This window comes from Myxocyprinus asiaticus, chromosome 38, assembly GCF_019703515.2.
Source record: "Myxocyprinus asiaticus isolate MX2 ecotype Aquarium Trade chromosome 38, UBuf_Myxa_2, whole genome shotgun sequence".
In the NCBI taxonomy this organism is placed as follows: Eukaryota; Metazoa; Chordata; class Actinopteri; order Cypriniformes; family Catostomidae; genus Myxocyprinus; species Myxocyprinus asiaticus.
Window position 1 is genome coordinate 1151112 of NC_059381.1, and position 17434 is coordinate 1168545.

At 37.3% G+C, this 17434-nt stretch overlaps 2 protein-coding genes across 2 annotated transcripts in view; both read right to left on the bottom strand.

The window, feature by feature from the left end:
• The window catches only part of LOC127429087 (guanine nucleotide exchange factor subunit RIC1-like), a 259906-nt gene that overhangs the window by 66430 nt on the left and 176042 nt on the right, over window positions 1-17434 (bottom strand). The gene's annotated exons all lie outside the window — the stretch shown is intronic.
• LOC127429095 (melanoma antigen recognized by T-cells 1-like) lies at window positions 114-5407 on the bottom strand. The gene is made up of 5 exons (XM_051677891.1): window positions 5299-5407; window positions 3952-4053; window positions 3771-3867; window positions 3322-3441; window positions 114-1003 (listed from the first exon to the last, which is right to left on the bottom strand). The coding sequence occupies exons 2-5, from the start codon at window positions 4038-4040 to the stop codon at window positions 935-937; spliced, it is 375 nt and encodes a 124-aa protein (XP_051533851.1). The 5' UTR covers window positions 4041-4053; window positions 5299-5407; the 3' UTR covers window positions 114-934.

Genomic DNA, 17434 nt, shown 5'->3' on the forward strand with positions numbered 1-17434 from the left:
CTACCTCTACATTAAACGTATTGGAGGATTAGATTATTGCACATTTGCCTACTTTGGATTGTTTGGACCGCTTGAAAAGAATAAATAAGAAAGTAAATGCTGTGTTTTGTGCTTTACACTGTTTTATTAAAGTGTTTACACCAAATAGTGCCTGACAGTGAAATGGCACCTGTTTAATGGCTGCATAAGAAATGCATTATCTCTTCATGAAAACTTAATTCATGAAGGTACTCCAGAAATGTCCCAGTCTCCTCGTTACTCACAATCTTCAGGATCTCAATCTGAATCTTCAAGGACATGCAGGTATGCTTTATATTACTGTTGTTCACTTTTAAAATGGTTCATCTTTCATTTATAAGTGAAACATACAGGCATAAGTTTGATTTAAAACAGTTACAAATATGCAGTAACAGGGCATTAGTAGACAATACTGTGAATGTGTGGGAATAAACACACATATACATTGTTGTTTGAATATGCATTAATTTTGCCACGTTTACACCTTCACACTGGAACCACATTTTCTTCCTCAGACTTGGGTGAAAACTAATTTACATATGCGAAATATCTCTACCTGCCCTAGTTGCTCCCTAATTTTGACTGATGCTTTTAGACAGAATATTGAACAGCATTTAGAATAGGCTTAGGTGGGTGAATGATATTGTGGTATTGTTTTAACAAGATGTTTATTTAAAAGGTTATCAAGCAGTGAGTTAATAAAATAGATGTATAACCAAAACTTTCTGACAACTAAACCAATCCATGCAGTATGTTGAAAAGGCATTTCAGTGTCAGAAATCTTTACTGTCCGATAATTTTGACAAGTAGCAGATGATCAGGTGTGAAGAGAGGCATGTAGCTGCTGAGCTTTGAGAACATTCATTGTTACACCCTAAACATTGCAGAGCTCCACTGATTTTCCACTGTTTAGACTTTATGGTGAATACGGAGGCAATGAAGGTCCAGAAGCGATCTTCTCATATGCTGGAGGAGCGTTAGGGATCTAAAAGAGATGAGGCACACATTTTTAAATAAAACTTGATACATGTAAACAGTGCAATAGTAAATTAAAGGTGCTGTAAGCGATTTTAGCCATTCTAGAATTCCCAGAAGATGAGCTGTTGGATTAGCCTGCCCCCTTTCCAAAACCCCACCCTCCAAAGAAAACAAATGAGCTTTGAGACTGACATCATGCAGAATCGGTTGTTAAAAACAACAGCAGCAAAATAGCGCCCTCAAATGACAACTGTTATGAACAACATGGCATAAAAATGGCATTAAGCCTCAAGAATTTGCTGCAACTACAATACTATGAGAACACGCAAAATGATTGACAGGTAGAAAGCGTCATTGTCCACAGACACATTTTTGTTTGCTGTTTACAGAATCTGGTGATGTCACAGAAACCGATGAGACATCTCAGGACACTTATTTCATGAATATCTCTGATATCTCTTTCCATGAAATAATCGCTCAGAGCACCTTTAATAACAGGTAGGTTGATGACTGCTGTTTTGTTTATAAATCTTCTTAAAGGGACAGTCACCCTTCACATTCTTTGTTTGGACAAAAGACGCAGTGAAAGTGAATGGTGACTGAATCTAACATCTTTTGTTTTCCACAGAACAACATGAGGGTGAGTAAATGATCAAAGTGTTTCCACTTTTGGGTGAACAAGTGGATATAGCTAGATGAACATTAAAAATGTAATAACTGTGTTTCAAGAAATTCCGATAAACTTAAACATGAAGACATTCCAAAACCTTTAGGCTGCTCACGAGTACAGGAAGCTCAACACAGGACTATTACTTGCTATACACTTTGACGAATTCCAGCCTTTGTGATCCACACACTACGACTAATGACGCAATCTAAAGATCTTTTTGCCTGCAGCGGGTCACATGTCTCTTTTATCCCCTCTGGAATTCTGGATACTAACAGCTTGGTTACTTTTATTTTTGAAGTGAGTTGAGACAGAGGGAAAGACTGTTGGAGATTTGTTCTTTGTGCATATGAAAACAAGATTGTTACAAGAACAGTTCTGACTTATTATCAGTATATATGAAGTGTCAGTTAAAGCCAGATTTCATTTTCAGTGATATTTCACATATATATATATGTGACGCTCCTGTTCTACCTGCTCCGTACGGGACTCGAACCGGCGATGTGCGCTAACAAGGAGGCTAAAGGCTACAGCCTCTAGCGTCAGTCGCTAGTGCACCACTTGAGGCCAGGAAAGTGAGGTTTATACACATTGCACAGCTATCTATCAGCTGGCTCCCATTTTATATATATATATATTACATATTACATATTACATACTACTAGAGGTTGACCGATAGTGGATTTTGCCGATAATTAAGATGTTGGGAAAGGCCGATAATAATAGTTTTTAAAATCTATTTATAAAAAGAAAAAAAATATATATTTTTATTTACTATGGCTGGCAAAGAGAAAGAGTCTAAAATGAATAAAATCCCTGATGCAGTTTTTTGTTCAACCAAAATCCCAATAATGAAGATTTGGTACATAACACGGTATTTTTAAGCATAAACAAGCCCGAAACGCACTCCTTTTTTAAAATTTTCTCCCCAATTTGGAATGGCCAATTCCCAATGCGCTCTAAGTCCTCATGGTGGTGTAGTGACTCCCCTCAATCCGGGTGGTGGAGGACGAATCTCAGTTGCCTCCGCGTCTGAGACCGTCAGTCCGCGCATCTTACCACATGGCTTGTTGAGCGCGTTACCGCGGAGACGTAGCGCGTGTGGAGGCTTCACGCTATTCTCCGCAGCATCCACGCACAACTGACCACGCGCCCCACCGAGAGTGAGAACCACATTATAGTGACCACGAGGAGGTTACCCCATGTGACTCTACCCTCCCTAGCAACCGGGCCAATTTGGTTGCTTAGGAGACCTGGCTGGAGTCACTCAGCACGTCCTGGATTCGAACTCATGACTCCAGGTGTGATAGTCCGCGTCAATACTACACACTCTTATTCTTATAAGAAGCTGCAACAATCGGCATTTCTAAAAAGCACCGATTAATCGGTAAAACATATATATTGGTCTACCTCTACATACTACAGAACAAAATATCAACTTGGAGTCGATTCAGTTTAGTTGCTTAACTAAGAGACCAAACTTATGATTTTGCCCTGGCGGACGACAAAACAAGTGGAAAAATCCCATAGATTTACATTGAAGAAGCAACACCCTGGTATCATGCGGTGAGTTTTAAACTGGCAACATTACTCACAGTTATTTCAGTATATGTAAAAATCTAGTTATTCTCCGTGCACATGTAATATGGCGTTTTTACCACTGGTTGGAGGTTGCGAAGTTCATTTAAGGCCACTTTGTTTTCCTCTCCTGATCCAGGTTCGCTGAACTGACCCGATCGCATCATCTCTCTCCAGGTCTGTCCGCCGCCACGGTCGTTCTGCACAGAGACACAACACAGAGGTAAAATCAGTTATATGATAAAAACATTCATACATTTGCTTGCAGAATCATCACTGTTTGAGTTCTGGAAATCATACTGGACACAGAAATCCTTATTTTGATTTTGTGATCAATAGTTTTCTGTGTATTTAGAGAGGTGCCACCCTGTGGCACTGATCAGACCCTTGCAAAAAATGAGCACCCTGAAATAATAGGTTAACTACTTTTTTGATACTTTTAGATACTTTTTGTTTGTGGAGATTGGTCTCATTATGAACCGAAGGTCAGAGCTGCTCTATGTAACATGAGGTCAGTCACATGACTCACCCGGATCATTTTGTACCCGTTGCGTTTGCGGTAATACCAGCAGCCCAGAATGAGCAGAGCTGTGAGGATTACAGCCAGAATAGCGATGCCCGCCGCCCTGCACGCAAACACACACTTTAAATGAAATATAGCTGCACTTTCATGTGTGTTATTGATAAGGTTTGTATATTTTTAGACGTACTCTTCTGCTCTAATGTATCCTCCTCGTCTGCTGGCAAAGTGAACACTGAATTCACCACGTGGCATCGAACCTGATCCACCGTAAGACATCCTGACAAAACCACTAGATGAACATAATAATGACACCTCAAAAAACTGCTTAGGACTGATATAGTACATATACAGTCTATAAAGGCTATAGTACATGCTATTGATTTGTATAAACATGCACAAGGGTCAATCTCATGAACATGTTCACCCCAAAATCAAAAGAAAACAATCACATTTTCACATTTCACATAAAGAATGAAGTCTGTTTGAGAGCTAATAAGATTTGTTTACATTGTGACATTATTCCCGTAACAATTAAGCACATTGTTCCTGCAAATTCTTTTTGCAATTGTGTGTTTTACTTTTATATAATAATAATAATAATAATAATAATAATATAATTCTCATTATTTTCTCATTACTGTATTACTTTATTTAATGCATTACAGTAAACATTTATGTAATACAACGATTTGTTGTATTTAAATCAGCATAACATCTAATTTTTTATATGCATTTAATGTTTTATTGTATTTTGCTCTTAGTTCTATTTGTAATTTTATTATACTATGTATGTTTGTAAATGCTGTTTTAAAAGTTGCTATATTAAGATAAATGTAATTACTTAAAGGCAGTAAAACAAATACTTCCATAATGTTTAAATACAACTGAAATTGTATATTGTTACTTTTTCCTCATTACAGTAATGAGAATTTTGGGGGAAATGTGCTTAAAATGTGCTCATGAAAAAAACATGCAAAATAATAATAATAATGGGCTCAAAATAGACTTTGTTTTATCTCTGCAAAACACAATTTCTTATTTCTTTCTTTTGATTTTGAGGTGAAATATGTGCTTGAAATGACCATTTTCGTGAGATAAACCCACAAAGAGGTCATTGTTCAAATGACATATTTAGATTTAGACAGAGCAGAAAATAACAATGTGTGAATTGAAGTGAGTACAGATTAAATTGGGTAATCTTTAACAACAACAACAACAACAAAAAATCATTTAATTTTGTTAAAAAATTATGCAATTCAATTTGATGGAATTTTGTTATGAAATTGAGATGTGTTACTCTTACAAACATGCTCACATATTTTTTGGAGTGTATATATGTATACATACACATGCATACATCTATCTAATATAATGCTAAATTACTATGAACACCAGTATAAGCATCCAATGCCTCACTGTGTGAAAAACATCATAAATTAAACATTCATGTAGAAAATGTAAATGAAACTGCATTTAACGGCTGAAGTGGTAATGAGTTTAACAGTTTGTTTGTGAAATGGCAATGAAATCTTACCTGATTTGGATAATTAGATTGAGAGAGCGTCAGATGTGAGCTGATCTCAGTGCAGTCTGATAATGTGATTCTGAGTGCGGCTAAAAACCTTTGAGAAACTCTCATGACCATCACGGGTTCAAACTCTCACACTTAAAACCATTCAAACCCCCAACAGTCTGACTGTCTGCTGACTTACCACACCAGAGTAACTACACAGAGGTTATGATCACTTGAAATATCTTTGGATGAAATTGTTTAACTAAAGACATACATTTGTACCTTTTTTGAAAATGTGTAAAAATTAATTGCTGAAAAGTAAATCAGCCGTTAGTTAAGAAACTTCAGTGATATTAATTGAGCTTAAGTGCTGCTGATTGAACTAAAGAGTATTTTTTTTGTAATTTAGTCATCGTCATGTTTGTTTATAGGTTAAAGCCCATTTTAAAACAGCAGTTGTGCTGTACAACTTTAGCTAAACAGAAATAAATAGAAATGACAATTTGACTTAAAACATAGTTTGATTTAATTCAATAATATTGTATAAATCTTTAGGCTAATCAAAATGTAAAATGACTGGAATTAACTACATTTGTAATTTAAAGTCGTCATTTTTATTTGTAAACCACTTTTCACAACACACATTGTTTCAAAGTAGCTTTACAGAAAATAATGCTGCAAATATCTTGTCTTGAGGAATACATTTTTCCTCGATATTTTGACATATAAGAGGTCATATTATTATAAAAACACACTGTAAATTTCAGAACTCAAAATGTAATCCCCAATGCAATAAAAGCATTTATTGACACCAAGCTGCAAAAACGCCTCGTTCTCTACATCCGCAACAACCCTACGTCATTTGGGGTGCATTAATTCATGACCGCCTCTACAGCAATAAAACATCAACGCCTACTTTTACACCATCACACCCTTGGCCCCGCCCACTGGTGCTTCAGTTCGCAAACTGAGAGTGAAGGACAAACAAGGCCTGCTGTGGCGTAACTATTCCTGAACACCAAAGGGGAACCATCTGGATTATTGTCAATTATTTTTGTATTCAAACATGCACAAACAGACGTCTTTGACCGCTTGATACATATCTCGGGCCGCTTTTAAAAGACACGGTGTCAAGTTACAACTCTGAAGAGGAGAAGCTCTCTGTCATTCAGCTGCTGCCTCTTGCTGTTTTGAGCACAAACGCATCATAAACACGTTCTTTTCCCCATCTGCGCTATTGTTAATTGTTGGTGTATGTGAACATGCGCTGGATGGAGGTCTTTGACCGTTTAGATGCGTTTCCGGTCATTTGCATTTCAGTGCAGGATGATACTGGAAACTGGATGTGGATGTGTCTTCAGCGTATTTCAGCATGGATTGCATGTTATTTTTTGGCTCATATCAATGTGGATTGCTTGTGAAGCAGTCATAAAACGATTCAAGCTTTGCAAAGGAACTGCTGTTGAAGGATGGGACAGTTAGAAACGATTGGACCCAATCACAAAACCGTAAACAAACACATGTCACGACTATGTGATAGTTTATGCTGCTGACATCCTGTCTACATCAGGTGCATTGACACAAACTTTCTAAACCATTTATTTGTGTTTTTGGCAGTAGTAGCAAAATGTAACGGGACATCTATTTACTGTTGACGTGCCGTGCCGCAACAGACACTTTCATGGTAGACAGCATCATTGATTATAATGGGTTCTACTGCTTTTGACTCTCGCATCTGGTGTAGACAGGGTGTGAGTGTTAACAGTTGTGCTAGAGATGAACGGTTTAATATATTCAGATGCAATGTGTTGGATGTGCGTTATGTGTAAACCCTGAAATTTAGTTTTATAATGTTGTGGAGCTTGTTCATTGTCTTCAGATTGAGTTTGCTGTATTTGAGGGGATGCACGATGTAAGCCAATCATAACAGTGGGCATTTACGTTGAAGTTTTAAGGAGGCGCTGAGGCCAAAACTGAGCATTGCAGAGGGCCAAAAACAGGGTGGAAAATAATCATGTATTACTAAATTATGATGAAATTATTTTTTGTGGCAAAAAAAACCTTTAAACGTTTAAAGTCATCACTGTGTGGTTTGATAAAAAACGGGATTGTAAATTATGCCATAAAAAATATTTATTTTTCTTTAGACCCCTAGTGTGGCAAGAAACAAAATATAGTTTTACTGAATATATTTGCTAAAATAATCTGGGGACTATTCCAAAAACCCAACATATTATGTAATTGGATATTGGATGGTACATTATTTAATGCATTTCAGCATGTAAAGCTCACGCAGATCTGAGTTAAAACACTGACCTGCTCACAGAACTCTGCTGTGATACTGATGGTCACCTGTAGAGGGCGACACATCACTGTTTTACACACTGAACAGTGGGTGAGGCTGAGTTCGGCATGGCATACTACCCATAATACCCTCATATTTCTGTCATGTTTATGGCAGGAATAATAGAGTAGTATGGTAGTATGCCATTCCTAATGAAGCCAATCTCTCTGGACAGTGCTTCCCAAAGGACCCTTTTCACATTAATGGGTTTCTGACGGTTTGATTGTTTTTGTTTTGCTCCCCCTTTGGTAGAAGTGTTCTGACTAGACTCCAGTGACATCCGGGGCTTATGCTGCGCTCCATTCAATCGCTTGTGCGGTCTCTGGGTCTGTTCCAAAACCTAGTGAGGTAGCACTTTAAGACATCATAAGCGTGCTCCCAATGTGAAGGCTTTTCCAAAAGATAGGTATCAAAATTTTGCTACCTCCAGATTTTGGCCAGCTCAGTGGAAATATACATCCAAAATAGTGTACGAAGCAAGATAAATTTTGATTATGAATATACTTATAATCCATTCAATACAGTATCTATAAAAATGGTTTAGTGTAATAATTAATTGTAATAATTTTCTTTATTTATCACACATTATACATTTTGCACATATACAGTGAAATTCTTCTTTTTTACATATCCCAGCTAGGCTGGGGTCAGAGTGCAGGGTCAGCCATGATACAGCGCCCCTGGAGCAGATAGGGTCAAGGGCCTTGCTCAAGGGCCCAACAGTGGCATCTTGGTGGTGCTGGGGCTTGAGTAACCCAGAGCCTTAACCGCTGAGCTACCACTGCCCCTATGCAAATTTATGCTCATTAAATTATCTGTATTGGCTAGGCGCACAAGATGGTGTGTGTGTGCACGTTTTCTTCCGGCCGTATGAGCGCTCATTGAAACTGAGTGAGATCACACAGTGTGAGCGTGGCTTTATTATTGCTGTGAGAAGAGACCTCCAGAGGAGACTTGGCTGAGACCAGCATGAGCGTGTTCACAAGGAAAGAAAGAGAAGAGAGTGGTTTATCAGCAAAAGGAGATAACATCCTCTTTGCATTGATGTGTAGCTCTGCCAGCAGCAACGAGCGGACCAACAGTATGAAGCAAATAGTGTTAAAAATGTGGGTAACTCTTTACAATAAGGTTCTATAAGTGAACATTAGTTTATGCAATAGCTAATGTGCAATATCAGCTAACAATACTTTTCAGCATTTATTAACCCTTTAAGCTCGGATGGGCCCACCAGAAAAAAATAAATAAATAATTAGTCAAAATATTAACAACCACAGTTATTACAGTCGACAAATAAAGCTCTTCTGAATGCAAACGATTGATTATGTTTAGAAACGAAACAATACTTATATACTTTTTAACTACAAATGTTCGATTCCGTACATCTCTGAGACGCGCGCTCATGAGAGGGATGACGTAAGCTCGTTGGTAAGGTCACGCGTCATGTGGAGGAGGAGTCAGGAAGTGTGTCATTGTTTACAAGAGAAGGAGCGCTGTAAAGTGTTTTGTTCAAGATGGTCGTTTGGTGTGTGTATCCTGGATGCTTCAACCTTCAGAAACCCCAGTGAAAATGCATGCCGGGAAAAATATTAACTTTTCATCGATTGCCTATACGTGATCATGAGCGATTGAAGCTCTGGCTTATCACGCTGAACCTGGATATCAGTACACACCTGCATTCTCTCAAATATTGGAGGGTGTGCAGTGAACATTTTACCCCTGAGGATTTCAGACCATCGTAAGAAACAAAGAGTCGATATCTGAATTCATCGGCTGTGCCCGTGCTGTTTTTCCAGCGAACTCAGGTATGTGTGTAAACTTTGTCGTATAGCGTATATATATATCTGCTAAGGAAAAAGCACTCCTCTTCTAAAATCAAAATGCTCCGACATCGTGTTTGAAACTGTTTTGGTTTGTGAACGGCACAAGTTTCTCTTGTAAACAATGACACGCTTCTTGACTCCTCCTCCACGTGACGCGTGACCTTACCAACGAGCTTACGTCATCCCTCTCATGAGCGCATCACAGAGATGTACGGAAGCGAACATTTGTAGTTAAAAAGTATATAAGTATTGTTTTGTTTCTAAACATAATCAATCGTTTGCATTCAGAAGAGCTTTATTTGTCGACTGGAGTCATGTGGATTATTTTGATGCACCCTAAATATGCATTTTGGACCGTCAAAAAATGGAGGACATTCACTTGCATTGTTTAAAGGAGGAGGCCTGAAATGAAATCCTAAAAGTCTTAAATTCTGTTTTGATGAAGATAGAAACTCTGAGGGTGAGTTACATTTTTGGGTGAACTATTCCTTTAACGTCATAATCCAAGAAGGCGGCCACTGTAATGGGTGGAGTTTAATTGTATTTAGGACAAACGGTTCAAAAGATACATGCAAAAAAAAAAAGAAAAATCATTTTTGAACTGCTGGTGGCGCTATAGAGTTTATCCTAGGTGTCCTAAATTTGCTATGGGGACTGTTCATGCCCACCCCTATCAGTGTGCCAAATTTAAGCATTTTCCTACGAACGGTTCTATAGGCAGCCATACTAATAATAAGAAAACTAACGTGTACAATAGGTGCCAATTGGCCCCTAATAATAACTTTTATTAATGTAGCGCCTTTCAGGACCCAAGGACGCTTTACAGAGCAAGAAGAATCAAAAGAAAATTAGACAAAGGCAAAATGCAACAATAAACAAAAACAACAGGGAAAATGTACAAGGCAACAATCATGGAGAACAGATGTGGGATGTAAACACATTTCTCTCTATAACAGGTTTCTGGGCATTGAAAGCGAAAGTAACACCATGCATTTGTACTTAATTAGAAAGCTTTTTTATATACATGCACAATGAGTGTGAACCAGGTTTATTTGATCCTGAAGCAGCTAGTATAGATGTACTGGATCAGATTTAATAATGAAGTGAAATATTTATTATCATTTCATTATCGGTTATATTTATTATGATGAATGTTACCTGACCCATTTCAGGACATCCTGTACAGAAATGACTGACTATCTAGGAAATGACTGCTGACTGTCATACATACAATATCTGTAATTACTGTAATGTACTAAATATTCAAATTAATATGAAATTATTTCACACATTCACCTTACACCTTGATGTTACATTAGTGTACTAAATATACTCTAATATATCAAATGTATTGTGTATATATACTAAAATAGACAAAGTCAAATCCTACCTCAAAATATAGTTATATTAATATATACAGTAGGCACTGAACTTTGAATAACTCACCTGATTCATCAGAATTAAACTCTACAGGTGTGACTTCATGAGAGACTAGAAATTAAAAACAGAATTATCAGATGACTATATCTTTAGGTACAGTTTATGAAGTTACTTGACAGTTTTGGATCATTTATACACATCCAGACAAACATTTCACAGTATTTCTTTTAAGATATTTTCTTGATGATGCGTGTCATTTCCACACCACTATACTGTCACCAAACGTAATTGCAAAAATAATCAATTCTCTGCACATTAAATTGGGACACGGTATATTTTAACATCAGGTGAATATTAATAATCATAAATACTCACAGTTTGGTCTTCCACTATAAATGCTGTTATGTCTCAGGAGTCTCGGAGTGTTTTTCTCTTTTGGTCCATTTGATTGTAACTCGTCCTGTTTGTTCTCCATCTTTTGCTTTTCTCTCATATGTGATGTTCCAGATGTGTTCTGTGTTCCTTTAACTGCCGGCGTTAAATTCTGCTGGTGCTTTAACTCTGTTGCAAACAGTATGAAGAGGCAATTTAAGGTTAAAGTGAGAATTGACATTTGAAATAATGATGCAACTCAGATTATAATACTATGATACAAACATCTCTTTACAGGTTTAAATGAAACATCTTGTAGCGTTTTAACTCTTTGCAAAATAATTAAAGATAAATGTTTTAATCACCTTACTGTCTTGCTGTCTTTTGAAGCCATACGTCATGAGAACAGACCAACATTTAAGTCCTTGTATTGTGTCAGCAGATCTAAAGAGTCATAAGATCAGTTATGGTTATATAAATATTGATCTAGTATTCTGGTTGGTCCTGTTTAGAGAAATCACACACGAGTGACTGTCCTGTTTCATCTGTAGTGTGTTAATAATATCAGATATTTAAATCAGGGAAAGTGTTTAGTTCGGTCAAGTCAAATTTGACTGTAACTGTGTGAGAGAGAAAATGAAAAGTATCCTAAAATGCATTTAACTCTATTATATTTCCTGCCCATGAACTACACAGGAGAAGAATAAATACTTAATCATAATTTAGAGATCACTGTAATCAAAACAATGCATCAAAAGTGTCTTCCAAATTATGATAAAAGAAGACTACTGAAGCATGTGCTCAAATCTTCAGTATTGTTCAGTTCAATTCAGCCTCTTAACCACCATTAAAATAATCCATCTACTTTAACTTAAAGGAATATTCCGGGTTCAACACAAGTTCAGCTCAATCAACAGCATTTGTGGCATAATGTTGATTACCACAAAAATGTCCCCTAATTCCCCTCAATTTCGACTTGTTCCTCTTTTTCTTTAAAAACAGCAAAAATCGGGGTCTGGGTAGTTCAGCGAGTAAAGACGCTGACTATCACACCTGGAGTCGTGAGTTCGAATCCAGGGTGTGCTGAGTGACTCCAGCCAGGTCTCCTAAGCAACCAAATTGGCCCGGTTGCTAGGGAGGGTAGAGTCACATGGGGTAACCTCCTCGTGGTCACTATAATGTGGTTCTCGCTCTCGGTGGGGCGTGTGGCGAGTTGTGCGTGGATGCCGTGGAGAATAGCGTGAAGCCTCCACACGCGCTACGTCTCCACGGTAATGCGCTCAACAAGCCGCGTAATAAGATGCACGGATTGACGGTCTCAGACGCGGAGGCAGCTGAGATTCATCCTTCGCCACCTGGATTGAGGCGAGTCACTACACCACTACGAGGACTTAGAGCACATTGGGAATTGGGCATACCAAACTGGGGAGAAAAAACAAAAACAAGTGAGTCACTTACAATGGAAGTCAATGGGGTCAATTTTTGGAGGGTTTAAAGACAGAAATCTGAAGCTTATAATTTTATAAAAGCACTTACATTAATTCTACTGTTAAAACTTGTGTCTTATTTGAGCTGTAAAGTTGTTTAAATTGGGTTTTAGGACTTGTTGCTACATTGTCATGGTAACGAAGTTGTAAAACTGGCTATACACCTCCCCTCAAAAATCATATTAACACAAATATTGTTTACGTCTTGTGTCTATACTTTTGAAACAGTGAGTATTTTAACGTTTATAGATTGACCCCATTGACTTCCATTGTAAATGTCTCACTGGAATCACCCTAACCACATCCTCCACAGTTTTAGCAATTAATGCATTGAGTTAATATGAGTTAATATGCTTTCTTATATGCTAAAATTAGAACTTTCCTGACCCCTGACATATATATATAAAAAAATACATCATTTATATGTTAAAAATATATTTATTTTAATTTTTTAGATTATTTGTGTTCTTTATCTTATTTATGTATACATTTTGGATGGTTTATACATATTTTTAATTTTTTTAATAATTTGTATACATTTTTTTATTTTTTCTTCCTTCACCTGTACTTGTCTTTATGATTGTATTCATACATTGTTTGATCTTATTGAACATTTATATAGAAAAAAACTCCACGTTTTTACCACCATATGTGGACTTTTCAGACGGTCCCTTACCACACCCACCACAGTATTAGCACATTTTAGCACAATGTGAGGACTTTTCAGACGGTCCCTTACCACACCCACCACAGTATTAGCACATTTTAGCACAATGTGTGGACTTTTCAGACGGTCCCTTACCACACCCACCACAGTATTAGCACATTTTAGCACAATGTGTGGACTTTTCAGATAGTCCCTTATGTAGGCACATAAAAAAATTTATGGTTTTGTATTTATTGTGTTGCTGTAAATGTTTTTATGTCTTAAGATCAATGAGAGTACAATAAAAACTTTCTGAATATGTATAAACATTTTATTTCTGATATGTTTTAATAGAGAGGAATGTTTACTGGACACTCAGCAGAGATGATGATGATGATGATGCATTAATAAACAGAGATGTCCACGCTGGACAAATTAATGACGGCACATCAGCCTGTGAAGGCATTTTAACAGGAACAACATACATGGGTCCCATTTCCCACATGACTTTCTTTCTTCTGCTGAACACAAATGAAGATTTTTAGAAGAATGTTTCAGCTCTGTTGGTCCATACAATGCAAGTGAATGGTGACCAGATCTTTGAAGCTCCAAAAAGCACATAAAAGCAGCATAAAAGTAATCCATAAGCCTCCAGTGGTTTAATCCATGTCTTCAGAAGAGATATGATAGGTGTGGGTGAGAAACAGATCAATATTTAAGTCCTTTTCTACTATAAATCTCCACGTTCACTTTCACATTTTTCATATTTTTATTTTTATTTTTTTGGTGATTCACATTCTTCATGCTTATCGCCACCTACTGGGCAGGGGAGATGATTTATAATTGATCTGATCTGTTTCTCTCCCACACCTATCATATCATTAAGTAGGACAAGGATATAATTTCAGTGTTGAGTTTCTTTTTAACTTAGCTCTGCCGGAGTATGAAGTTTAGCATTAAAAAGAGGCTGCTTGGCAGTTATTTGTTTTACTGATTTCACTTGTGCTCAACATCCGCCCACGTCATCTTCGCCCGCGGAATTTTGCCATGCAGAAGTAAGTATAGCAGTGTCCCAAATGACACACTATACACTATGCACTTACAAAATATACTATAAAGTTTTTTTTTTTTACTACACAGAAGCTTCTTCACAGAAGTTTCGCTAGTTGCCATATTCTCCATTATTTACAATTGTTTTTCCAGATCACCATCGCTGCCGGAAACTCCGCCCCTTCCGCCATGTACGGCAAGCCACATGCATTGAGTTCACGAAGTGTCCGACATTCCTCATTCCGTTTTCACGGTTGAAAATGTGCATCATTCGGGTACTCGTAGTACACTTCTTTTTGTTGCATTTTCAGTGTAAACATACTACTCGCACTAGCCCTGTACACACATGCAGCGACTTCCAGTGACAAAGCGACACGATCCCCTACATTTTAAATGAGAGCTGGCGACTTCTGGCGACACGAGTGACAGCGACCTCTAGATGTGGCAATGAGAGCAACACGACAAAGTTGAGAAAAGTTGAACTTAATGCAAATGAGTAGCGACTTTCGGGAGCGACATCCAATAGGAGTGAAGACGGTGTTCACTGGAGCTAAGGTCATCCGTCACCTATATGATTTGTCTGTAACCACATACATGGATATAATAAAAAATGATGCGTGGAAAAGAAACTGTCGGGAGTCTGAGTGAGTTTGATTCATACATTGATAGTTCGTTCATTTTATTAATGATATGATGCAAAATGCACTGCTGCAGTTCATATAAAAACACTCTCCCCTACAGATTGTTCATTTTTAAGGACAAGAAAACTGATTCCGTATAAAATTAGAATGAAATTGTAGTTTTACTAGCAAAATGCTTAATCTGTGATCATACACCGATCAGCCACAACATTAAAAGCACCTGCCTAATATTGTGTAGGTCCCCTTCATGCCGCCAAAACAGTGCCAACCCGCATCTCAGAATAGCATTCAGAGATTATATTCTTCTCACCACAATTGTACAGAGTGGTTATCTGAGTTACCATAGACTTTGTCAGCTCAAACCAGTCTGGTTTGTCAGATATCTATTTTTGGAATAGCATACTAACATACTCTTTCTATTTCTGCAGTACAGAGGATAGTGTACTGCCATGAATGATGGACTTAAAACAGACTTTTAAAAACACTAGATGTAAAAGAATGAGTTGAACTGATGAATAACGCCACCTACTGTGTGACTACAGACACTACACCCATAATTACAGAACAGGAAAGTGTCAAATCTGCACAAAAGCCCAAAACATGCAAACTGAGAAATGAATGAAAGCTCCCAATGAAGTGATCAAAGAGATCATAAAAAACATACATTCAGGACAAAATCCTGTTGTTATAAATTGACATTTTACACCAAATAAAATACATTTTATATGATATATATATATATAGCATTGCTAAAATTCCACTGAAAATGCATTTTGAGTCTCTTTATGCAGAGTTGGAGCAGTTGTACAATATAAAAGTGTTACTGATCCCTCAACAGGTGACACATCAGTCTCACTAAAGACAATGCAACAGTTTTAATTCAAGTTTTAATTAGGGGACACTCTGTAAGTCTTCCATGACCAGACTAATAGTTGAATTATTGTCCCTTTTTTATGATTTAATCAAGACTACAGAACATCATCTGCCTTAGACTGAAGACATTATAAAGATAAGATTAAGTCAAATAAATAAGTGTCAATGAATGTATTTTCTATTGATTTTAATATGTAAAAAATAAACAGTGATTATAATAGTTGACCACTAGGTGTCAGAATCTCTTTTTATAATGTAATAAAAGAAGTTCTGCAATGCTAAAAACAGACAGAGAAACAAGACAGAGACCTACAACTTCTAAACTGACAGTTACTGAAACTTGTGGAATTAATAAATGTGATTATGACACTGATAGTTTCTAGGAGTCAAAAAGGTTGAGATCTGCTGCAAAAGCATCATGAGAGTCGTATTAGTTATGATTTTCACATGTGTTTTAATATAACGTCTTATTGCTGAACAGATACAGTATGAAAGACAAATCAGATTTATAAAGAATAGTGTTACACCTGTGGACAGAATGTGTAGTCTCTCTCTCTCTCTCTCTCTCTCTCTCTCTCTCAATGTCTCTCTCTCATTCTAGGTGCCTGTATGATTTGATGCTCCTCCCCCCAGTTTAGGAGGTCTAAACTATAACCTGGATTTGGAAGGGGATATAAACGAGAAGAGAGAAGCTGCAAGAGAGTTGTTGTTGTTGTGTGAGGAAGTGTCCCTGAACATTAACAACGGCAAACCCTCAACCCAGTATCCACCAGTACTAATGCAATACACACACAGAATTGACTTCAGGGTTTGGTGAAAATGTTCCAGCACACCCTGGGACTCTGAGTGGTATGCACTGGACAGTTGATGACTAACTCCTAATTCCTTAAAAATCTGAGCAAACATCTTGGAAGTGAAGTTGGTATCCTAGTCCATTTGGATAACTTTGGGCAATCCAAACGTAGAGTAGAATTTATCTACCTCTTTCACTATCACCTTGGATTTAAGAGTACGCAACGGGATGGCTTCTGGGAATCGAGTGGCAGCACCCATCAGGGTCAAAATATACTGATGTCCTGATTTAGATTTTGGTAAGGGTCCAACACAATCCAAAATCAGCTGCTGCTTTGATTAGTTTGACTTGCATTATTTTGGTGTGAATGTTCCAGTGAGAAATAAAGATGATACAGATGACAGAGTTCATGCAGTGTTTTCAGGAGTTCTCAGTTAACAGTACAATCCTTCTGTCCTGAAACGTTTCCACCATGAGTTTTCTTTCATGTTATTGTCTGTTTATGATCTGTTCATCTGTCAATATCTCTCAATGAATGACACTCAGATTTGTCTGGATCATGAGAGACTGGAAATTAAAAACAGAAATATAAGGTTAAATCAGAGAGAGAAACAGAGTTTGAATATATCTACAGTATATCAAATGACACTTCTCTTTATGACATCAGTGATAATAAAATACTCACAGTCTGGACTTCGATGTTTGCTGTTTTGCCGCTGAAGTATCATTGATCTTTTCTCAGTTGATTCAT